Source organism: Narcine bancroftii, chromosome 6 (assembly GCF_036971445.1).
Source record: "Narcine bancroftii isolate sNarBan1 chromosome 6, sNarBan1.hap1, whole genome shotgun sequence".
Taxonomy (NCBI): domain Eukaryota; kingdom Metazoa; phylum Chordata; class Chondrichthyes; order Torpediniformes; family Narcinidae; genus Narcine; species Narcine bancroftii.
Genome location: NC_091474.1, coordinates 171,314,810 through 171,341,059, shown reverse-complemented (window position 1 = coordinate 171,341,059; position 26,250 = coordinate 171,314,810). Strand labels below are relative to the sequence as shown.

At 41.3% G+C, this 26,250-nt stretch overlaps 1 protein-coding gene across 8 annotated transcripts in view; it reads left to right on the top strand.

The window, feature by feature from the left end:
- LOC138736734 (intersectin-2-like) overlaps positions 1-26,250 on the top strand; it is a 220,624-nt gene that overhangs the window by 52,644 nt on the left and 141,730 nt on the right. For all 8 annotated transcript variants that reach the window (XM_069886721.1, XM_069886717.1, XM_069886722.1 and 5 more), the window contains exon 3: positions 13,277-13,369. In XM_069886721.1, coding sequence (XP_069742822.1) covers positions 13,277-13,369 — 93 coding nt within the window. The remainder of the gene's footprint in view (positions 1-13,276; positions 13,370-26,250) is intronic.

Here is a 26,250-nt window from a genome sequence, read left to right as displayed (position 1 = left end):
TGCAGTAAAAACCCCTTTATTTGGCATTTCAATCAACTGGAAACTCAAACAACCAAAAATAAAATTGAGGAAATAAATAAATAAATACATGTTTTAGAACAAAACAGAATAAATAAAGTTTTAAATGAAAGTTTAAAATTGTAGAAATAAATGCTCTCCTAAGCAACACACAAACCCTTGGGAGCAAATATTCAGCCGGCAGCCATTGCTTTGCCCTGCCCCCAGCAGCTGTTTCAATAACTTTGTGTTTGAATAAAATGCTGGTGCCTAGAATGATGTGGCAGCCAGTGCTGCTTGCTGCTGGGCCAACTCGCACTATCTCTGCCTGGTTAGTCTTCATTTTTATTATTAAATTATTTACTGTATTAGTAAGGCTTTATCTGTAAATTTGGGGGAGGAGGGGTTTAAATATGATGGCAGCATGGTTAGTGTAGCAGTTAGCGCAATGTTGAGGCTTGAATTTAAAGGGTGCAAGGCCCTTGACCTTGCATGGAGATGAGTCAGGTTGCGCCGAGGCCCTGACTGGGTCACTAGTGTGGAGGTGAGTCGGCTTGTCAGTGCGAGGAAGGTGTACCAAAGGCCTGTCTGGGCCACTAGTATGGAGTTGAGTCGATTGTGCCGTGAGTGTGACCGAGACCCAAGGATGAAGAGCCAGTCAATGCCCCTCACCGCTGGGGCGACTCTCCCAAAGTGTCTTCCCATCCCTGCCGAGAAAAAGCCTATATCTATTAATATTAGATATATTAGTAAAGCCTTTTCTGTAAACTTGGGGAAGGGAGGTTAATTATGGTGGTGGTCATTTGTCAGCAATCGGGGTTTGAATTTAAATTTTATAATTTATAGGAATTACTTGATGACTGTGAACTTTACGTAATTAAAGTCTACAATACTGATTTTTTTCAAATTACATTTTGCATTGTCCTTTGTCTTTTAAACAATGTATTCTTAATGCAGGTGTATTAGTCAAGCATTTTAAGAGTGAGTTCAGTTATCTGGAAAATTTGCATTCCAGCACCCATAATCCCTGTAGATGCTGGATAATGGGGATTTTATTGTAAATAAATATTGTTTCATAAATATAAGATTCTTGGATGGTTATTGTGTGCAGTTCCTTTGGTCAGCCAAAGTGGGTGCTGAAACCTCATGCGCTGCCATTTTATTTTACTAGTTATATACAGATTGTATATAGCTAGTACTTTTGAAGTAGGATTACTATTTTATTGTTGGAAACGGGGCAATTACTTGTTTGTATCCAGTCCAACAAACAGCAAAGGACAGAAATTTGCATTTATATAATTCCTTTAACGTATTATGACAAGATGCTTCGTGGAGGCATGATTAAATAGTTCACACAAGGGAATATCTGAATAAGAGTTGATTACAGCAACAAAATCAAAGTTAATGATAAAAACATAGAAACGCTGGAGGAACTCAGCAGGTCCTGCAACATCCATAGTAGGTTCAGTTCTATAATCCACGTTTTGGGCATGAGTCCTTCTTCAAGGTATGAGTAAAAAATTGGCAGGCACCTGAATTAAAAAGCTGGGGAGGGAAGAATGGGCAAGGGAAAAAGTACAGATTAACAGACAGAAAGTGTTAATTGGATATGGATGGTACACAGGTGAGAGGAAAGGTGAGAATTGACTGGGTGAGAAGGGGTTGTTTCTACAATATAGTTCTAACAGTTTATATCGAAGGAATATTTTTACATATATGCATGTTTCTTGGTCACCAAAATAACCATTCAGCTATTGTTGTACTGTTAGCACCAATGCTAATTAAATGTTCATGTAAGAAACTTAAAATTTGATCCATACTGTGCTTGGTACAAAGCTACGTTGAGAAGAATTGTGACATTTTCATGTAAGTAGTTTTTTTGGAGATTTCATAGTGGCTGTGTTAACATTTCAAAGCATTTCCAAATGAATCTTTAACATTGGAAATGGCGTGTTCCACATACAAGATGCATTTTACACAATAATTCAGACAATTTCTCACAAATACATTGCTGACATGGGATTACGTCGCAACAAAATTTAAAATGAATTAAGAAGGGAACATTGATGTCAGTGAAATATAATTAAAATAATCCATCCTTTTCAGTATCCAGTTACATTTAATGTGCACTTTTCTTAAATTTTTGGGTGGGTCAACACATTGCAAGGTGACCCATTTGAATGTGCTGTTATGCAAACTATAATCTGTTCATGCTTCCTTAAATCGTATTGTTTTTCAGTAAATAATGGAACATCAAAACAGTGAGAGTGTAATGGACACCTTGGAACTGAAGAATGTCTGAGGCATTCAAGTTGTATCATGAGAAATTATTACTCTACCTATAAAGATATTTTATTGCATTCTTGTTAGAGAAACAAAATTGAGTAATGAACATGGTGTGGTAAAGATGATAGCTGAATTCTCTTAAAACCTGCTAGCAGTCACTCTCGAATGTCGGACAGAGATGCTGACCAAGAGGTCTGGGGCTGGAGGGTAGGCGAGAGTATGGAGGAGGAGGACTCAATCCTCTTCGCAATCTGGCTGTTGCCCACTGCTCTAGACTCCCTCAACTCCTGGCTGAGTGCCAGAGATAAGCTGTGGCCAATATGTAGCATGACCCATTAAGATTTATTGAAGTAAAAGAAGAAATTGCTGGAAACGTGTAGTAGGACAGACAGTATCAAAGTGCAAAGGCGATTTGCCAGGCTGATACCTGGAATGGCAGGAATAACTTATGAGGAAAGATTGCGCAATTTGGGATTGTACTCGCTGGATTTTAGAAGATTGAGAGGGGATCTCATAGAGACATATAAAATTCTAGCAGGACTGGACAGAATGGATGCAGAAGGGATGTTTCCAATGGTGGGGAGTCCAGAACCCAGGGCCATGGTTCGAGGATAATAGGCAAACCATTTAGAACCAAGATGAGGAGGAATTTCTTGACCCAGAGGGTGGTGAATCTGTGGAATTCATTGCCACAGAGAGCAGCAGAGGCAGGTTCATTGAATATATTTAAGAGGAAATTAGATATATTTCTTCAGTATAAGGGAATTGGGGGTTATGGAGAGAAGGCGGGAATGGGGTACTGAACTTTAAGATCAGCCATGATCTCATTGAATGGCGGAGCAGACTCGAAGGGCCGAATGACCTACTCCTGCTCCTATCTTCTATGTTTCTATGTTTCTATCTGTGGAAAGAGAAACAGAATTATGATTTAAGGTCCAAGGCCTTCAGTAACTTGATGAAAGCTTGATCGAGAGAAGGATCTTGCTTGAAACCTTTCACGCAAACTTAAATTCCTGTAGCTTCCCGTGGGATGATCCAGAGTAAAAACACTTGAGAACAAAATCTAGAATGGCCAATTTACACACCAGAGGGACAGAGAAGATCACAGATTGTTGAAACCATTCAGAGGTGAAACTGCTCATCGATTCATAAAAAAATTACTGCTGTATAGGACCTCACTGATCCAAATGAGGATTGACCACTTGGGAACAAAGTTTCAGGTGGCATGCAAAAGAAGCTTCATTGTTGCAGTGGCATGCTAACTGGCCACGGAAGATCTGTCCCAACAAAGTACTGAAGAGTATCATCCTGATAATAATGAAGTTATACTTTATTTTTAAAAAATGTATCTTGAAACAAGTGAAACTATTGATAGAGATTTCAACTTTCTTCTATGGAGTTGATTTCTGATACTATCCCAATGTTGATTTCTGATACTATCCCAATTTGCCTTAAGTCATCAGTATTACATTTTGGAAAACCAAAATGGAATTGATAATCTGGGGCAGACATACCCTTCCACATGACTGATAATCTAGGGCATTAGCTGACATAAACATAAAACAGGAAGGGAAACATGAAGTTTGTAGATACTGGAATCTTGTGCAAAAAATTGTTGGAGTGACTCAGCAGGTCAGACCGCATCTGTGGGTAGAAATGGTCAGTCAGTGTTTCGGGACTGGACCCTTTATTAAGACTAAAGTCCCTTTCACACTTCCATCCCAGTAAATCAGCCTTTCAATATTCCGGGATAGGAATGGGGTTTTGACCTTTCACACGAGACCACTTCTAACTGGGACTCTGAATGCTTTCACACTTGCAGGGGTTTATCCTTGGCGTTTGGCCTATTCTACCATTAATAGGAAGTGCCTGCAATATGCAATTGCCTGTTTTCACACTTGCATTATCTCAATGCCAGCATCTGCAGACGCTGGGGATTGTACGGGGTCGAGGTCGTCAATCCCTCGCGTGAGATTACATCATCTGACACCGGCATTGACCAGATTTTGCTTTCACACTTGCCACTTTAAAGGCTGATTAGCATTCGATTCCTGGGATCACTGGCAAGTGTGAAAGGGCCTTAAGATAGAATAGGTGAAATTGCATTTATAAAGGGATGGTGGGAGAGGTCCTAAGGTGATCAGAGTATAGGACAGAAGGTAAGAGAGGTGGATTTGGAAGGGGGGGGGCAAAGAAGATCTGGATAAAGTGCAATCAGATGGGAGGTAGGGGGTTACCTAAAATTAGAAAAAAAAATCAGTGTTTTGCCATTAAATTTGATAGAAAATTATGAGAGGTATAGACAGAGTAGATGTGAGTAGGCTCTATCCACTTAGATTAGGAGAGATAAATACAAGAGGACATGGCTTTAGAGTGAAAGGGGAAAGGTTTAAGGGGAACTTTTATCACTCTGAGTGGCGGGAGTGTGGAACGAGCTGCCACCTGACATGGTAAATGCTGGCTTACTTTTAAGTTTTAAAAATAAATTGGATAGATACATGGATGGGAGAGGTCTGGAGGGTTATAGAATGGGTGGAGGTCAGTGGGACTAGCAGAATGATGATTTTGGCACAGACGATAAGGGCCATATGACCTGTTTTCTGTGCTGTAGTGTTCTATGGGTCTAGGTTTAAGGTTATCCAGGAAGAATATGTGTTGTCATTCAACCTTATTTTTAGCCTTGCCCTGAAAATTGATGAGGCCAAGGACAGACAGCACTTTTGGAATGGTTGTGGTGTTAAAATGTTTGGCTTCAGGAAGCTCAAGTTTAGACCCACAAACAGAGAATAGGTATTCAGTGAAGCTGTCACACAGTCTGTGTTGGTCTCAGCAATGTAGAGGAGACCACAAAAGGTACAGCAAATATAGTAGATCAGATTGGTTGATATGCATGTAAAGCACAATTTCACCTGGAAGATCTGTTTATGGCCTTGGTGTACAGGGAGATGTCGGGAGAAGTTCTGCACGTTTTGAAGTTACAGTGGCAAGTGCCTAAGAAAGCCGAAGGTTGGGTGGGGAGGAGTGTTTGAGAGATTTGCCCTTGTGACAGGGGAAGACGTGGCTGGTATTGGGATCACTCTGAAGTTGGCTAAAGTGTTAGATGTGGGGGCTGGTGGGGTGGAAAGTAGCACTGGAGGAACTCTTCTTCTGACTGGAAGAAGTGGGTATGAGAAGAAGTACGAGAAATGGGGGAAATATGGGTGTAGCTTTATCAATGATAGTTGGGGAGAATTCACGTTTATTAGGGAAAGAGAACATTTTGAATTTCCTGGAATGGAAGACCTCATCCTGGGAACAAATGTGGTGAAGTAATTGTGAGAAATGGATGCCATCCTTTGCAAGGGACAGGATGAGAAGATGATAATTATGGTAGAGTCAGTTGGTTTGTCGTAGATGTCAGTGGATAGCTTGTCCTCTTTGATGGAAACAGAGGGCAATGAATGGGAGCGAGGTGTCAAAAACAGTCCAGGTAAATTTCAGGGCAGGATGGAAGTTAGTAGTGAATTTGATTAAAATTATCAAGTTCTGCACTGGCACCAATGGGGTTGTAAATGAAGAAGAGAATGATGTTAAAGGGGAAGATTCTACTTTTTTTCACGAAAATAACTCACAGAAGGTGGAGTAATTTAAGTCAAATTTTTGATGTGGAGTGAGGCACTACCAGCTAACTGATCAACAAAAAAAAAGATTGTTTAATTTTACAGCTCTGATCTGTCATCAATACAACTTATATAAAACACTTACTCATATTACAAATATTTATCCATTAGTAAATATTTAGTTTGTATTTTTGTTGACCACATGAGGCCCAACAATAAGTGTAGGAATCTAATTTGAACTATTAGGAAAATAACTTTATGAATGTGTTCATGTTCATTCATTTCAAACCTTTGCGAATTCAGAATAAACTCTGACATAAAGAAAATATCTGAAAAATGATTTGGATAACTCCTGGACTTTGCTTCCTGGGATATTATCTGTATTATAATTTTTTTTTTTCAGAATATGAAGTCTCTTCATTTGCAGAAGCATCAGGAAAAGCAAACTGAAAACAAAATTCTTTATTTACTCTTTTTCCCCTTACATATTCTGCGAGAGAGAAATTTATTCTGTCTGACAAATTTTTGAATGGCAGTTTGTGAAGTCTGCGAGGACAAATTCCTGTTACCTAAACGGCTGTCATGAAGTTATTGTTCTATTTACTGGAGCACTATCTGATTGCCGAAATGCATATGTGGTCAACCCAGTAATGGTATCATGACATAGGATTCTAGTTTTCTTAAACCACATGGATTCAAAAACAATGCAATCTGGTCATATTTACTTATTGTGGCAAGCTAGGAGGGACAATGCAATCAGAAATACTTCTTAATATGTAGAGTGAAGTGGAAAATTTGGTCTGAAAGTGCATGCTGTTGAGAGTACTTAAAATCTCTTTACTGTGACAGTATTATCTTCAAGATTACCCCTCAACCTCGAGAGAGGTAATTTAACAGTAACTGACACAGGATATAATGTAATTTCCAGATTGGTTAATAGGGCTAGTCACCAAATTACTTCCTTTGCAATCTTTGTTAATACACATAGGGTATCTGGAGAGGTAAATTTTACTTTGAATTTCTAGTGATCTATTTTATTCCACTGCTTTTAACACATGTAGGCTTATTTTTGTTTTGTTGTTAAAATATCTGAGACCATTTTAGTAAATGAATAGTTATAGTGTCAGGTGGTAGCTGCTTGGGTCTTTGTTTATTGAGACTTAAGCACAAGGAATAATTTTGAAAGGTAAAAATTTATTGCGTCCAGTTACATAATTTAGATAAACAAGAAATCTGCAGATGCTGCAGTTCTGGATAAGTGCACAATAGTGCTGGAGAAACTCAGCAGGTCATGTGGGGAGCTGGAGGAAGAAGGAAAGAAGGGATGAGGGAAAGAGAGATTTGGGCCAGTGGGTTTAATGGAAATCAGAGAAGACAATATCAATGCCATCTGGTTGGAGACTGCTGAAATCGAATAGAAGGTGTTCTCTTGTTTACAGGTTACTTCAACTTGGAAGCACGAGGCCATGGTCAGTATTTGGCCATTGGGGTGTCCTTGTTGTTGCAACGGTCAGAACGAAGGGCTCAATGAAACAATCTGTTGCCAATCTCCTAGATGTCGGGAAGGCCACATCAGGAGTACTAAATGACCTCTATAGATTCACAAGTGAAATGTTGCTTCGTGGAAAGATGGTGTGGGACCCCAAATGGTGGTTAGGGGGGAGGTGCGAGTGCAGTCACAGGAGTAGTTATCAGTGGAACGATGGATGGGATATTTAATACGTAGCTAACAGAGTGTGGAATAAAGATGGGCACCTATCAATGTCATTAAGATGGGACCTGAAATATAAAAAACCTGTTAAAGCTATCTTCCTAATTTTAGGAAGCATTGAGAGGGTTACTGAAGGGCATAATCAAGGTTATAATTTTATGACTGCAGAAGTCATTAAATAGTAAATATGGTTTTGTATGTCATTAAAACCCACTCATTGAACTATGACATTTTTGGACTCTTTTTACATTTATGTGTCTGAAGTTCCTATCAGTTTGCTCTGATTTCTGAAGGTTAAGCCTACAAGTGTCATGCTAAACTATTAGCTCAACAGTTTGAAACATTCCTACTTGCATCAAAACATCAAGGTTTAATTCTTGCTTGCAATACAAGTAAGATTAAGATCATGAAGCTTCTTCTTTGGTTCTGAAAAATGTTGCTTATTAATACTGTATTATCAACTTCCCTATTTTGCAGCTGCTTATATGCAAGTACTTGTGATGCTGTGATTCATGTATATACTCAAAGTCCAATTATGAGTTTTTACAACTGGTTTTGTGTAATCTGTGGAGAGAAGGGTATCAGTGGCAGCCACGATTTGATTTCTGTTATGTTGGTGAAGCTTGTACTTCGAAACGCGTTCAGTTTTTCATTTTGATAGAACTGACTGCTATATTACAATTATAAAATCCAGGCTGTTTTATTATGATAAGGAAAGCCTGATTCATGAATTGAAGATTGAACTACATGCTTGAGGCTGAGTGAAAAAATGCTATCAAAACATAATTTTTCAGAAAATGTAAAAAATGCAGTTACCGTATGACAGAGTATATAGATATGTTTTTGGCAGATAAATTGGGAAAGGTTTGTTAGAGTAGGTCACAACAGATCTTATTTAAAATACTGGTGCTCTGCCCAATGCGAGACATGTTGGGGCCAACAGTCTTTGCAAGAACTGTCCGGAGCTGTTCTAAGAGGGCCTTGTGGTTTTGCAAGCAGAGAGAGTCAAACAGGCTTTCTCTGATATATATATATATATATATATATATATATGTGTATGTGTGTGTGTGTGTGTGTATATATATTTATATATGTATGTATGAGTGTGTATATATGTGTGTGTATATATATGTATGTATGTGTGTGTATATATATATGTATGTGTATATGTATATATGTATGTGTGTGTATATATATGTATGTGTGTGTATATATGTGTGTGTGTATATATGTATATGTGTGTATATATATGTATGTGTGTGTATATATATGTATATGTATATATATATGTGTATGTATGTGTGTGTATATATATGTATATGTATATATGTGTGTGTGTATTTATATATATACACACACACGTAATATTTACACGCACGCACACACACACACACACACACACACTCACATATATATAATATATATATATATATATATATATATATATTATATATATATATATATATATATATATATAATATATATATATATATATATATATATATATATTTAAGCAGAAAAGATTCATTCAATATCTCCTCTTACCCCGCATCCTATAAGGATGCCATTCATTTCTCCCAGTTCCTCCAGCTCCACTGGATTTTCTGACAAGATGAGTCCTTATATTCCAGGACATCTGAAATGTCCTCCTTCTTCAGGGAACATGACTTCACCTCAACTGTGGTTGCTGAAGCCTTCTCCTGTATTTCCTCAATTTCTACCCTCACCTCAACATTCCCCAAACAGAATAGAGGAAAGGTTTCCCCTAATTCTCTAGCTTTCACATTCATTGAAAAACCTAAACAGCCCTTCTACGCCAGGCAAGTTTTCACCTCCCCCTTCAATCTCATCGCCTGCATTTGGTGTCCTGGTGTGGCCTCTTCTATGCCAATGACACCAAAGGTAAACCTTGCAACAGTTTAGCAGAGCATCTGCTCCCTCTCTGCAATTGCTATCCTGAGCACCTGGTTGTTTACATTTCAATTTCCAAATCCCATTCTGACCTGCAATCTTTGACCTTTTCCAATACCCAATGTGGCCCTGAACTGTGGACAGAATGTCTGATGAAATGAAATTCTACATCAAGTTACAATCAAATTTATAAAATTGCTATTACGATTTATAAATTTGTCTATCAGTGAACAAAGAATAATTCTGAGTGTCATCTTCAGAAAGAAAAACCTCTATATAAGCAAAGACAAAAAAAACCCTTTGTTATGAGACGAGATTTAGTCAGGTTAACTTTGCCATTCATACTCCTTGTCCATCAAAGTTTCATTTGGGTCATTTCAAAATCTCTGACAAGGAAATAGCTCCCTTCAGTTTTCCTCAATGCAGTTAAATTACCAGTTTTGGATGCATGAAAACATTGCCAGATGCAGAAGTGGTATTCTAACTGGCAGTCAGATGGATGATCCACCTCTCAAATAGAGGAGGAATGAAGGGTGGAGATGTGGCTATCCTATTTCTCTTTACTGAGGCATTATATTTGCTGAAATTTAAAAATAGATAATCTTGATATATTTTAAAACATTTGTGATAATGTGTTGTATGTTTCTCCTCTGATTCTAATTCTTTAAATTCAAAATAGAATTTTGAATTATTATCAGATATCATTGTTTGAGATGCATGAAAGCAATCACACATTCATTATTAGACCAATGATTGTCTCACCCATTCATGCTGAATGACAGCACAAGTACTTTCTATCTGATGATATGACCCATGAAGATACCAGTCTCTGATTAGTATGTACCATGAATGTTAGAGTTAGCTCAATTCACTTTATTTAGTGCTATTAATATATTTTATGTGCATTTACAAATCTGTATCCCAACATTGAGGGTCAAAGGAGAGAAATTATGCCATTAAAAGGTGAATGTTTTTTAGCTGACCAATTATGCTTTCCCTTTTATTATTATTTCCCTTTTTAAATTCCTTCATTTACATCTTCAATTTATGTCATAAATTGACTTGGATATGTGCCATTGGTGCAAAAACATGCAAACACACATCCAGACAAACTATACATATATAAAAATAACTAAATATTGTTCAATAAATAGTAGAGTCTTGGCGGGTGTGGATGAGTATTTCATTTAGTCGTTTAGCAGACTTTGTTGCCCGTGGGAAGAAGCTGTTTCTCAGTCTGGTGGGTTTTCGCTCTGTTAAGACCAGAATAGCTGAAAGATGCAGTGTTCAGGATGGTACAGGTCCTCAATGATTTTGCAAGCTCTCTTCAAACAATGATCCTGGAAGATTATGTCAAGGTTGGGGAGGGAGACCCCAGTGATCCTTTCTGCTGCACTTATGGATTGACCAAAGCTCGACATCAACCTTGCCACTCTCGATTCAGCTCCTGTGGAAAGTTGACAGGATGGTGGACAGTAGCCTTGCTCACCTCAGTCTTCTCAGGAAGTGCATTCGCTGCTACATCTTCCTGACAAATGGGGAGATGTTGTGTCTCCAGGAAAGGTCACTTGTTAAGTGGACTCCAAGGATCTTGGTGCTTTCTCCTCACTCTTATCGATTTATTAATGTGCAGTGGAGGGTTGTCATTTCTGGTCCTCCAGAAGTCCACGATCATATCCTTTGTCTTCTCCATGTTGAGACTCCAGTTGTTATTCACATACAATATCACAAGATTTTCCACCTCTTCTCTGAAATGTGACTCATTGTTACTGTTGATGCCAATTATTGTTGTTATCCACAAATTTGATGACTCTGTTGAAGTTGGATCTGACAATGCAGTCTTGGTTCAGGAACAGGCTGAGCATTCAGCCCTGGGGGGCATTCAGCCCTGGGGGGCATTCAGCCCTGGGGGGCATTCAGCCCTGGGGGGCATTCAGCCCTGGGGGGCATTCAGCCCTGGGGGGCATTCAGCCCTGGGGGGCATTCAGCCCTGGGGGGCATTCAGCCCTGGGGGGCATTCAGCCCTGGGGGGCATTCAGCCCTGGGGGGCATTCAGCCCTGGGGGGCATTCAGCCCTGGGGGGCATTCAGCCCTGGGGGGCATTCAGCCCTGGGGGGCATTCAGCCCTGGGGGGCATTCAGCCCTGGGGGGCATTCAGCCCTGGGGGGCATTCAGCCCTGGGGGGCATTCAGCCCTGGGGGGCATTCAGCCCTGGGGGGCATTCAGCCCTGGGGGGCATTCAGCCCTGGGGGGCATTCAGCCCTGGGGGGTATTCAGCCCTGAGAGGCACCGTTGCTCAGTGTGACCTGAACAGACTCTGGTCTTTCTGTTATGGCCCAGTATTCAGTGAAATAGAGGGGTGTTGAGTCCAAGTGAGGACAACTTCTTCACCAGGCTCTGTGGAATTATCATATTAAATGCCGAGCTGTACTCAATGAACAGCAGCCTGGCGCGTATATGGTGTCGTTTTCCATGAGGGTCAGGAACGAAGCTATATTATCTTCAACAGTGGAACTGACTCTGGAAGGGTGCTCTATGTTCCATCACCAGACACTTGAAGCATTTCATAATGGTGGAGGTCAGTGCCATGGGGTGATAGTCATTATGGCCTATTACTGTCGTCCTCTTTGAACTGGGATGATGATGGCAGTCTTGAAGAACACTGAGAAGATGGAGTGCTGCAGTGATGTATTGAAGATGTCCGTAAGAACCTACGACACTTGGTGTGTGCAGTCCTTCAGTTGTCTAGTCCTGCTGCCTTATGTGGGTTCAGCTTCTATAGGGTTCTCCTCACCCCAACCGCAGCTATGCAGTGTGTCCATTTATAAGATGGACACGCTTTGGTGCCAGTCTGTTCTTCTGATTGAATCTTGCATAGATGTTCAGTTAGTCTGGAAGGGAGGCATCTTTTTCTTTAACTCGCAAGGTTGTTTTTTGATCTGTTATGGTCTTGATCTCTTGCCACATGTGCCTTGTGTTGCTGGTGTTACACATCTGTCTATGGAGCTTGTATCTCAAAATGCTCATAATATTTCTTTGGTGTGTGATAAATTTTTTCTGTAACTGAAATCTAACTGATGATTCTTTGTTATTTTGTCACTTCAAATTTCTTTAAAGTTTGAGGAGTTAGACTCCTTGACTTCTTTGTTTGAATCTGTTGCTTTGGTATTCTCTTGAGATTGAGATTGACTCTCCCCCCTCCCCCCCCCCCCCTCACTTCCGTGGGCTCTGAGGCAGCTGATAAGAACATTCCAATGTTGGGGACATTGTGCACACCTTGTGTACGGAAAGGTTCAAGAGCCTGAAAGTGTTGGAGGGGAGGCGGGAACAGTTCTTGAACCTAGATGTGTACTATGATGTCACAGCTTGCGTTTGCAATATTAAGTGGCTGTTAATGTTGACTCTCGTATAGTTCCTTGGAGTTGCATTTATTTGAGTGCCATAATTTAAATGAACACTTCAACTCGAAGATAATTTCTGATCACAGAATTATGTTCTGAGATATCCACAATCTCTTGTCGGTTATAGGTAATCTTGAAATTTGTAAAATTAGATCCAAAGAGAACCTTCTGTTATTCCAGTCTGATTTGGAATTAATGATGTTAGATTTAGTAACATGATTCCAAGGTCAGTCATTGTCTCATAATGGAGAGTGAAAGATGATCGGCATAATTATTTTCCTCAAACAAGGGGTTGTCCATTAAAAAAAAATACCATTATGGTAATTGGATGTGATCTACATATTGACTTGTGTATTCCTGTTGTTTTTCAGGTGGTCCAAACATGTGGGCAATCACATCAGAGGAACGAGTCAAACATGACCAGCAATTTATAAGTCTTAAACCACTTGGAGGATTACTTTCAGGTACATGAACTGTGGAACATTACGAAATGGTGAAAATAGAACATAAACATACCCTAGAACATAAACATACCCCTGCTATTACTGAAGCTCATATTGAGACTCATTTAACTAATGGAAAATCTGTGTAATTATTAGTTTTAGTTCAATCCAATGTTAATGTAGATTTTTTTACAAAAATCAGACTACCTCTTTTCCGCCCCCCGGCCCCCCCCCCCCCCCCCCCAAGTGGACAAAATATAACTATATCCAACTTTGATGGAAGTTTTTGAACTTTGATATTACAGCATGGCTAGCATAGCAATTAGAATAATGCTGTTACAACACCAGCGACGAAGGTTTGAATCCAGCGCTGTCTGTAAAGTATTTGTACATTTTCCTTATGTCCATGTGAGCTTATTCTGGGTTCTCCAATTTTCTCCCACCCTTCAAAATGTACCAGGTTGTAGGTCAATTAGGTGTAATTGAGCAGCAGGGGCTCAGGGGCCGAAAGGGCCTGTTACCATGCTTTTTAAAAAAAAATTAAGATCTCTAAATGATCTAATGAATGTTGTTAACTTTATTGCCCTGACAAATCAGCATCTGTTTTCTTTTATAAAAACATGAGTGTAGATATTTCATTGCATGCTTGGTGATAAAAGTACAATGGGAGTATAGTATATCTCAATATGTTAGGTGTTAACTTTGCAGAAAATGTAAAATTGCACAAATGTATGAATTAGGAGCGAAAGAAAGCTAATTAACTCATAAGTTTGCTCTGCCATTTAATAAGATTATAGCTGATCTTAATGTCAAATAAATTCTGCATTTCCATTCACATGCTAACCTTCCCCCCCCCCCCTTTGTTTATCAAGTATTTATCTGCCGTTGCCTTAAAAAAAAATCAAACACTCTTGTTTCCACCCCTCTTTGAGAAAGAATGTCCTGAAGACCATCAGGAGGTACACAAGAAAATCTGCAGACTCTAGTCTTGTGTATAACACAAAAATGCTGGAGAAAGTCAGCAGGTCACGTAGCATCTGTGGAAAGTATGGATGCTGGATGACCTGCTGAGTTTCTCTGGCACTTTCATCTAAAGACCATGAACCATCTGAGGGGGGGCGGGTTGGTGGGGGGAAAGCCTCATTATATCATAACTGGATAACCCTTAATTTTTAAATAGTTATTTAGTTCTAATCTAATTCAAGATTTTCCATCCGTCAAGAACGCTCAGAATCTTGCATGTTTTAACCAAGTATCATGTCACTTTACTGAACGTCACTTGTTGCAAACTGAGCCTATCCAACCTATTTTTGGAAGACAATCTACTCATTAAAATTATTAAAAGTAAATCACAAAAATCTGTGGACACTATGGTTGAAGTAAAAACACAAAATGCTGGAGAAGCTCAGCAGGTCCAACAGTGTTCTTTACGTAGCAAAGGTAAAGATACAGAACCGACATTTTGGGCTTAACTTCATCAAGTTATGAGAGAATTCCAGCAAGTATCTAAACAAAAGATATGGGGGGAGGAGGGTTGTAAAGGCAGGAGATGAAAGGGTGAGAAAGGAGGAAGGGGACAGCGGCGATCAGTGGGGAGGAGGGATGGGTGAGTAAGGGGGAAGGAAGGGGAGAACTGGAAAAGGGGAGGGGAAAGAAAGCAAGCAAGTTTAGTGGAAAACGGAGAAATCAATATTAAGGCCATCTGGCTGGAGGGTGCCCAGATGGAAAATAAGGTGTTCCTCCAATCTGTGGGTGGTCATGATGGGATAGTGCATAAGGCAATGGACAGATATGCGAGTCTGGGAGTGTGACTCTGAATTGAAATGGTTGGCCACTAGGAGGTCAATGTTAGTGCGGATAGGATAGAGGTGCTGAGCAAAGCGATCTCCCAGTCTGCAACCGGTCTCTCTGATCTAGTGAAAGCCACAAAGGGATCTCTGGAGCACTCCGTTTCAGAGATGGGAAGGTCAGAGGGGATGGTAAAAACCAAGCAGGGTTCAGAGTAGGAATCGGTGTTGGGGGAAAGGGGTTGGGGAGGTCTGAGGATGGAGATGGAAGGTGGGGGAGGTTGGAAGAGCAGGAGCATTGGGGAGCGGTGGGGGGTAGCCAGAGAGAAGGGATGGGGGAGATGAGGTCTGAGAGTTAGGAGGTTGGGGAGGAGAGAGAGAGGCAGAGAGGGGGTGATGGGGGTAGAGTAGAGAGAGGTATATGAGGATAGGGAAGGTGTAGGAGGAGGATAAGTAAGTGGGATCCAGTAGCAGTCTTTGTCAGGAGCCATGTGGTGCAAGTCAGCTTGGATGTTTCCAGCATCTTCTGCAGGTTGCAGTCCATGTCTGGAGTCAGGAGCTCTGCTGAGTAGAGGGCAGACGTGATGTTGGGTCGGTGGCTGGGGCCCTGGTAAGAGTTGGCAGCAATGGCATTGGGAGCTCAATAAGGTTGGCAACCAGGGCCAGTGCACGGATTAGCAGCTGTGGCGTTGGGATCTTTGTCGGGTGAATGGCCGAGGCCAGGGCACGGGTCAGCGGATTTTGCATTGGGAGCTCCGTGGGATCATCGGCTGTGGTGTTGGGAGCTCTGTGGGGTCAGCAGCCGGGGCCAGGGCTCAGGTTTGAAACCCTGGTGTTGGACGCTCCAGAGGGCAGGTGGCCAGGGCCGAGATGGGGATCCACATAGCGGGGTCGCAGAAGCTGCAGTCTCAAGGGAGGCGAGCTTATGGTCCTTGATGGACGCTAGGTGGATCCGGTGGCGGATGTGTTATCAGAGGGATGAGATGCAGGCCATGGCCAGCAAGGTCCAGAGCTGTGGCAGTGAGAGGGCGAGTTCCCACTGATATCTCTGCATCAAGGAAATGAGGAGAGCAGCAGTTAATGTTGTGTAGTTACCTGAGGTCCTATCAATTGTAGCAAGACCACCAATCTCTTTGTCACTCAAAAGAGCATTGGTCAATTGTGAAAAGTATTCAGAGAAATCAATACATTAATGTCAGAATTCCTTGTTACTTTTAATCCCCAAGCGATCAATTTCCTCTACCATCACCCATGCTTTTTAACTCCTCGACATTTATTTTTGTTTAACCCTTTCTAATCTTTGGTTAATGCATTGCTTTGGCAAAAAAATGTTTTTAAACAGAATTGCTTTAATTTGATCAAGAACTTGCTCTCAGTAATTCCTGACTCTTCCACATGATATGCAACTTTTTCAAGTAAAATTGTAACGTATATAGTGAATTCTCACAAAAGTAGATAATTTGGTAATGAAGGCCTTCATGGTAGAGCACAAGTAAAGAAGACACGCTGCAGCTATATAAAATGTTGATTAGTCTGTACTTAGAATGTTGCATCTAATTTATCGTAGGTAGCTGATTCTTTTCATGTAGTTTTCATCAAGGTCCGTGGTATGTATTATTTGGCCACTGACTCATAATATATTCTTACATTGATATTTTATGATGTGCTTCTATTCCAGTCCTTGGCTGTAAATCTATTTTAATGTAAGATTGTGCTTTGGTTTAAATCTAAATAAGTTATATAGGACTATTGAATGAAAGTTTAATTATTTCCTAAATGTCATAGGTGCATTTTTTTTCAAGCCTTCATTCATTTATTCTAACTTCAAGCAACAAATTTTAAATCCAACTGTGTCATCTAACAACATTTAGTTTCACAAAAAAGTTATTGATTTTTATTTCGATTTCTTCAAAGTTCAGATTTATTGTCAGATTACATACATAACATACAAACAATTCTGAGATCCTTATTTACCTGCAGGCCCGGCAGAATTTCAACTTATCAGCAGTGCAAAAAATTATACTCAAGATATGTATACAGAAGAGAGAAATGTAAACAAAATTTGCAATGCAGAAAATAAATATTCAATGATAAATAATATGCAGTGATGGAAGAGATATGAGATTCTCAATAGATATATGATTAATTAGGATAAATATTAGATATATTCAAATTTAACATTTAGAATTGATTTAAAAAATAAGATTTACATATGTTATAACATGTTGGTTTATGTAATCTTTATAATTTTTTTCATATTCATTTTTTTCTCTTCAAGATTTTCCCAGTTTTTTTTAGGGAGGGGGAGGCTTAGGTCTTTTGTTTATGGTCTTTGGGGGAATTGGGTGGGGCTTCTTTTCTTTTTTTATTCTTTCGATTGTGGCGACGTAGGCGAACAGGCTCCGCGTTTGTCACGGCCACGATAGCGGAGTAGCTGGATCAAGATGGCGCCGCCGGGTTTTGCTTCCCTCATGGTCAGAGGGGCCTCGTACTCGGCTGTGTAGTAGCGTTACCGCCCATGCAGAGGCGGGACTTGCCGGCCGCCTTATGAGGCGCAGCGCGGGCTTTTCAAATTAAACCTTTGGAAGCGAAACTAACTCACTATGTAGTCTCATTCTTTCGCTCCCTCTCTGTAGTTACCACTACATTTGATAAGCCCTAATGAGCCCAGATGATTCTGGACTCTGCATCATTGACACTGCAGTAGTCAACACAGTAGCCATGAAATTACCGACCTTCTGGATGCTTCACCCACGGACTTGGATCGGGCAAGCAGAAGCGCAATTTCACCTCTGTCAGATAACCTCCGACTTGACAATGTTCTACCATGTCGTCAGCTTTCTCGACCAAGAGAATGTAGTCAGAGTGGATGATCTGATACATGACCCACCGGACGAAGGTAAATACCCAGCTCTCAAGAAGCTCTTCTTAAATACCTTCAGCCTGTCCATCAGTGTGCCAGTGTGCCACTAGGCTTGTGTACCTAGATGGCCTAAGAGACAGAGCATCATCCGCCCTCATGGTAAAATGCTCGTGCTAACAGAGGGCCAAAAGCCATGCCTCATGCTTGAGCAGGCTTTCCTGATGCAGATGCAAGATGACATACAGCTGCTGTTAGCGGTTGAGGATTTCTCGGACCCACACAAGGTCGCGGCCAGAGCAGGCGTCCTGTGGCGCACGAAATGTGAAAATGAGTCTACCGTGAACCAGGTATTGCGTCCCCCACCCCAACCAAGCACAACTGCGCCCCAGCAAGCCAGCAGAGGCACCAAACACAAACTGGTGTCTTTTTCACCAACACTGGGGAGCACAGGCAACCCTGTTCGTTTCCGGAAAATGGCCAGGCTAGCTACTGCTAATGGCCACGGCTGCTGGTCACTTCAATAGCCTTTTGTACATCACTGACAAGGTTAGTAGCCGATGGTTCCTGGTCGACGTGGGTGGTGACCTCAGAGTCATCCCACCAACTGCACTGGAGGCACGGACGCGACCATGAGGCACCATGCTCTGGGTGGCAAACAACACCATCAAAACCTTCAGCAAGCACAATGTGCAAATACAGCTTGGCAACAAAAAATTTCGGTGGAATTTCACACTGGCCACGGTGGACACATCACTCCTCTGTGCTGATTTCCTTTGGACGCACAGCCTGCTGGTGGACGTGAAAGCCAAATGCCTAGTGCATGCCTGGACCTTCCAAACTGTCCAACCCGAAGCTACTATTGCCCGTAACCTAAGGGTGGCCATGGTGAGTGCCCCTAAGGACTTGTACAGCTGCCTCCTGGACGAATTTCTGGCTACCTTCAGGCCACAATTCACTTCCACCATGCCACAGCATGGGGTGCTACACCACACACTGACCCAAGGGACCCTGCTCCACGCCAAAGCCAGGAGGCTTCCCCCAGACACAATGCAGTTGGCCAGAGAGAAATTTTCTCAGATGCAAGAGTTGGGCATAGTCCACAGGTCTGACAGTCCATGGGTGTCCCCACTACACATGGTTTCCAAGTCCTCAGGTGGGTGGCGGCCCTGTGGGGATTTCTGCCGCATTAACAACTCCACCACACCCAACTGCTACCCGTTCCTGCACATACAGGACTTCATGGCCAACCTTCATGGCGCAAAGGTGTTCTCCGAAGTCGATTTAGTATGCGGCTATCACCAAATCCCAGTCCACCTGGACAACATTGGTAAGACGGCCATTATCAACCCCTTTGGACTTTATGAATTTCTGTGAATGCCTTTTGGTCTCAAGAATGCAGCGCAAACATTTCAGCTCTTGATGGACACGGTGGGCAGAGACTTGGACTTTGTGTTCATTTACTCATTGCGAACAAGGACTACAAAGAGCACAAGGAGCATCTCCGCAGCCTCTTCACTCACCATTTGGAATTTGAACTCACGGTCAACGTGGCAAAGTGCCAATTTGGAAAAGACTCCATGCAACTCTTAGGCCACTCTGCGAACAGCACAGCACCATCAGCAGAAAAGGTCGCAGCCATATGCCAGTTCTCCTGCCCTGACACTCTCAAAAGGCTCCAGGAATTCACAGGAATGGTTAACTTCTACAAACGCTTCATCCTGGGGGCAGCACGCATCATGAGACCACTGTTCACCATGATACTGGCCAAAAGCAAGACCCTAGCGTGGACGGAGGAGGCCGATGCAGCTTTCAGCACAACAAAGAACGGCTTGGTCAACACCACCTTGCTGATTCACCCCAGATCGGACATAGCCACGCCACACCGTGGATGCATCAGCGACAGCCATCGGGGCATACTTGAACAATCCTTCGAAGGTCAGTGGAGGCCACTGGCCTTTTTCAACCATCACCTGAACCCCCCCACCCCCGAACTTAAATACAGCTCATTCGATTGGGAGTTCCTGGCACTTTACTTGGCTAGCAGGCATTTCCGTTATTTTGGGGAGAGCAGGCTGTTCGCGGTTTTCATGGACCACAAACCACTCACCCACGCCTTCGCCATGGCCAATGACCACTGGTCAGCGCACCAACAACGCCACCTATCCTATATATCTGAGTTTACACCACCATCTGGCATCTCTCTCATCGACCATTTCCACCACCACATGGAGTCTGCTCTCACGGCCCGTTTAAATGGCCTCAATGGGTGGACGAGCTCCCTGCGTCCTGCTGGGCCTCAGAACGGCACCTAAAGAATACTTACAGGCATCCTCAGCTGAATTGGTATACGGCGCCCCGCTAACCTTGCCAGGTGAATTCTTCCACCATCCCGAGATTCAGGCACTGAGGGGAAGGCATCGTTACAGAACCTACGGGACAGGTTAGCTCATTTTCATCCACACACCACGGACACTGGGCCTGCGTCCATCCCCACAGACTTATCAACCACAAACTTTGTATTCGTCTGCCACGGTCTGCGTTCCGCCCCCCTCCAATGACCTTATGAAGGACCGTACAAGGTCAGGCAAAACTTTAACATTGGACATTGGAGGTAAGGAGGAACTGTTCTCAACAAATAGGCTGAAACCGGCACATCTGGACCTCAGCCAGCAGATCATACCAGCACAACCCAAATGCCGGGAATGACCTCCTAAAGGCAGAGCCCAGCAGTGCTCAGGGACAACAGGGCAAGTGCTGGTTCTGGGAGGGGGGGAGGGGGTGTGTGGCTTCGCACAAATCGCGGGCGAACCAGCTCCACATTTGTCACGGTTGTGACAGCGGAGCAGCCGCATCAAGATGGCGCCACCACAAGGGAAAAAGCAGATTGGACTAGATTAGAGCTAGATAAAATAGGGGAAAAGGTACCTGAACGTATACTATATAAGTGGGATGAAAAGCTGGTGCAACAAAGGAATTCACCAGTACTGCACCATCTGCTCAACATTTGGAAGAAGATTCACGTAGAAAGGAAAAAAATAAATTAAAACTAATGCGCAAAATCAACTAATCCCTTTCACAATAGATAACCTTTCCTTTAGAGAATGGGAGAGAAAAGGGATCAAAAGAATAGAAAATTGTTTTTCGGGAAGTAAATTATCTTTTGAACATAACTCACGGTACAATGTTTGCATACCACCAACTGAAAACCTACTTGAAGGACGAATTGGGAAGCAGGCTGAGGTTACCAGAAGGAAGCAATTTTGAATATGTGATTACAGACACAATGATAATTAAAAGATTTACAACAAACATGTACATTCAACTGCAAGAGAAAGAGAATGAGGAAACAAGCTGTAAACCCAAACAAAAATGGGAACAAGATCTAAACATAAAGATAAAGAATGAAACATGGGAAAACCTATGCTCCGGATCTATGAGAAATACAATAAACACGAGGTTACGCATGATACAATATGATTGGTTACACAGGCTATACACCACAACCCAAAAGTTAAATAAATGGGACCCAAAAGTATCAGACAGATGTTTTCGGTGTAAGAAGGAAACGGGAACAACAGTACATGCAATTTGGGCATGTGAGAAAGTGGAAAAATTTTGGGAAGATCTAAATCAGGTATTAAATAAAATCACAAAAAGCAACATACCAAAAAATCCAGAGATCTTTCTTCTAAGTAATATGAGAAGTAAAGAACTTGGCCTTGATTTGGATGGAGCACAAAAAAGATTTATTATGATAGCCTTAGCTATAGCAAAAAAAAATGTATTATGTCAACCTGGAAATTAGAAGATAGCCTGAGAATACAGCAATGGTACATAGAAATGAAGAAATGTATTCCATTGGAAAAAATAACATATAATTTAAGAAATAACATCACAGTATTCGAACAAATTTGGGAACCGTACATGGAACACAACAGAGAAGTCCTACCGCGGACCTCCACCGCCTAAAATGACAGAAGGAGAAGAAGACGAAATGAACTGACCCAGTATGTAAAAGTAGAAGACACAAATTTCTTGTTTATTTTCATTGTTTAATGGGTTTAATATATCATATATGTTGAACGTTGAATGAGTGGGGAGGGGGGGGGGGTGAATGAGGGAAGGAAGGGAGGGGGGAAAAAGGGGAGAAAATGACACTGTGTATATTCAAGAAGGAAATGTTTGTGTGTAGTTTGGTCAGTATGGTTCATAGTGTGAAATATTTTTAAAAAATTTAAAAAAAAAGATGGCGCCACCAGATTTGCTTCCCTTGTGGTCAGAGCACGCATACTCAGCTGTTATGTCACCACCCATGCAAAGGCGGGACTTGCCAGCCACCTTATAAGGTGCAGTGCAGGCTTTTCAAATTAAACTGTTGGAAGCAAAACTAACTCAGTGTGTTCTTTCGCTCCCTCTCTGTAGCTACCACTACACTATTTTCTTTTTTAACTTGTTGAAGCCATGTATGACAAATTGTGAATTAAATGTATGTAATCGATTGTATGGCATCGATAAATAATAAAAACAAAATAATAAGAGTCCTTAAACGAGTTTCTCTGATTGAGTTTGTTGTTAAGGAGTCTGATGGTGGAGGGGTTAAAACTGTTCCTGAACCTGGTGGTATGAGTCATAATTTAAGAATGGTGAATGAATTGCTGGCCCCACATTTTGCTTTCACTATTGTGCTGGTTAAAGATGCACGACTTTCATGAGAGTTGGGTGCATTCAAAGGTCTTTTGTTATTTTACATGACAGTTTTCACTTTACTATCCTTTGTGTGACCTTTGTATGTAAAAGAATCCTATTTTTTTGAGAAAAGACACCTTTATCAATTATTCAGATATTTCAAAGATATTTAATACATTTAAAAATGCAATGGAATTACAGACTAGTTCATTAGCTGGACAATAATTGTAATGATTAATTTAACTGCGACCTTTATTAACCCAGAACTTATCAGAATGTACTCTATGTTCCCACAGTTCAAAATTAGATTGAACAATTTTGAATTGTGCCAGAGGAGTACACTATTACTGCTACCTAGACACCATACTTACAGTTAAATTATACAATATATTTACGGTCATAACTAATATGTGCAGGCTGGTTATCTTAAAATTTAATTCTAATTCTCTACCTAATCCATCTTAATATTGTTTGACATGGTGACTTGTAACTTACGTGATTCTGCGCACAGCAGGCTTAAAAATCTGGAATCTGAGATTTTTGACATCCAGACTATTAAAAAAATGGCACAGAAAGGGAAGTTCTGGGCTCATTGTCTTGTCTGTATCCTTTAAGGATACAGTGCCAAATTAGAAAACAAGCAAAAACCTGTTTGTCAGGTGCTGGGATAGCTGGTGCTGCCACCATAATACTGAGCTCAATACACCTGTTGTTAACCCGTGACTTAGAGGTAAGAACTTTAGTGGGTTCTGTAACTTGTGGTGTAAGTATAGATCTCGTTGTGTACATTGGAGGCCAAAGTTGAGGCCAAAGTTTCAGATGTTGAAAGCACAATTTAGATGGAAAATGTCTATGAGTCTTGGATCTTATTATTCAAAAGATTATGGCATGTTTTCTGGTTAATTTTATTCCTGTACTTTTCAAATTTCAAAATCGTTAATGCAAAAAAGAACAAAGTTATTTGGCCCATCGAAAATGCTGGCTGCCAGCATTCCCTTTTCCCTTACAAGCCTGCAATCTATTCCTCATCACATGCCCGTCTTCTAATCTTTGATGCTTTTCCCATCATCGCTACACATGAGATCATTTGCAGCAGCCAATTGGTCTATCAGTTCATCGTTGAGATGTGGGAGGATGCTTGAGCACATGGTCAGTTCAAGCTCCACCAAGGTAGCAGCTGAGTTCAGTTTGCTGGAACTGTGAGGTAATGGCATCAACTGTTGGGCCACCCTTTTAATAGAATTTTTCACAAAACCAGATAAGCAGTTGCTTATCTCTTCCAAATCAAAGTCCCTATTCAAGGAGGCAGTATGGGCCTGGTTCTCAGGGAATCAGAATCAGAATGTATTGTCATGAAGAAGTCATGAAATTCAATATTTTGCTGCAGCATCGTAATGCAAACATGCATGTTACAGCCATCTTATGGCAATTACTATATAACAAAAATAGTGCATGAAAAGTAAGGCAGTGTCTTACTTTTTGATTATTCAGGAATCTGATGGCAGCAGGGAAGAAGCTGTACTTGTGGTTGTCTTTAGGCTCCTGTACTTTTTTCCTGTTGGTCGCGGAATGAAGTGAAGAGGGCATGGCCTGGGTGGTGGGTGTCTTTGAGGATATAGGCTGCTTTTTTAAGTCCCCACTGCATGTAGATGTCCTTGATGGAGTGAAGTCTGGTGCCTATGATGTCGCAGTCTGAGTTAACAACCTTCTGTAGTTTATTCCTGTCCTAAGAGTTGGCACCTCCATACCTGGCAGTGGTGCAACCAGCCAGAATACTCTCCATGGTACACCTGTAGAAGTTTACGAGAGACTTCGGTGACATATCTAATCTCCTCAGCCACCTCACTAAGTATAGCCACTGGCCTTCTTTGTGATCGCATCAACGTGGAGGCTCAAGGACAGATCCTTGGAGATGTTGACATCCAGGAATTTGAAGTTCTTGATCCTCTTTACTACTGAGCCCTCACTGAGAACTGGGTCCTGATTTCCTCCTGAAGTCCACAATCATCTCCTTGGTTTTGCTGATGTTAAGATATTGAACCTCATCCACAATCTCACCTTTTCATTAGGAAATTTGAAACTTTGCATTACAATTTAAGATCAGACCCTCCTGGCTGTCCCAGCTGTACCCCATCAATTCAACCCCACTATTCTTCCCTCTATTATGATTTCTATTTAATGGCTCCAACCTGCGTATTGAAATAACAAGATGATTAAAAATCTGAACAAGGTCATGTTTAGACTATATGAACTACAGCAGGCAATTCTTATCTCCTTTTGGAATTGCATTAGAACTATAAATAGGTGGAGAATAGTTGCTCCACTAAATCCAGAGGGGAGAGATGTTGGAATGTGAAATGTTGATAAACAGGAGTAAAATAATTGTGAACAAACATACGTTTCAGGGAGAATTGTAGAGATTTTTCACACAATGTGAATGGATAATATGGTTATCAACTAACTACAAAGCCTTATATCGCTCTAAATAACCTCATTTTTGGAGAACAACCCTTTAGAAGCTCTTTACTAAGGAATGTAGGAAAAAAGAAAAGGCCTGTTTCTGTGCTGTAATGTTCTCTGGTTCTAAAATGTTGATGTCATAGTCAGAAAATGATAATATTTAGAGAATGCTGTGAGGACTTTGCAGCTGTGGGGGCAAATGACAAAACAAGAGCTACAGAGAGCTACCCAGCATCAAAACCAGCCTTTCAGCCCAACTCATCCATATGGGCCAAATTGTTCATCTCAGCTTGTCCCATCAGCCTGCTTTCAGTCCTTGTCCCTTGAACCATCTCCTGTCCAAACAATTGTCCAAATGTCTTTTAAATGTTATAATTGTATCTACCTCAACAACCCTCTGTGTATACTGTATAGAACAAAAAAATTAGTTGCCCCTCAGGTCCCTTTTTATATCTTTCCTCCCCATCCATGTCCTCTAGTTTAGACTCTCCTATACTCTGAAGAAAGGACTGTGTGCTCTTCACCTATCTATGCACCTGCAGATCTTGCATACCTCGATGAGGTCACCCCTCGGCTTTTTATACTCCAGAGAAAATAGTTTGAGCCTCTCCAAACTCTCCTTACAATTTAAGCCCTCCACTCCTGGTAATATCCTTGTGAATCTTTTTTGCACTCTTTGTTTCATGATATTATTCTCATAGCAAGTGGACCAGATCTGCTCACAGTATTTAGAATGTGACTTTGACATCATCATATACAGCTGCAACATGACATCCCTACTCCTGTGCTAAGTGTCCTGACTAATGAAGGCAAGCATACTAAACGCTGCCCTCTGGCTTTCCACGTAGCTCCTTTCAAGGAACTATATACTTGTACCCCCAATCTCTCTATTCTAACACTCTACCCAGAGCTCTACCATTTACTATGTATGCCATGTCTTGGTTTGACTCCAAAATGCACCATCTCACATATACCAGAATGAAACTTCATCTGCCATTCTTCTGTCTCCTGTTCCAGTTTATCCAGATCCCTTTGAAATCTTAGATAACCTTCACTGTGCACAATATTACCAATTCTAATGTCATCTGCGCAAACCTTCTAACCAA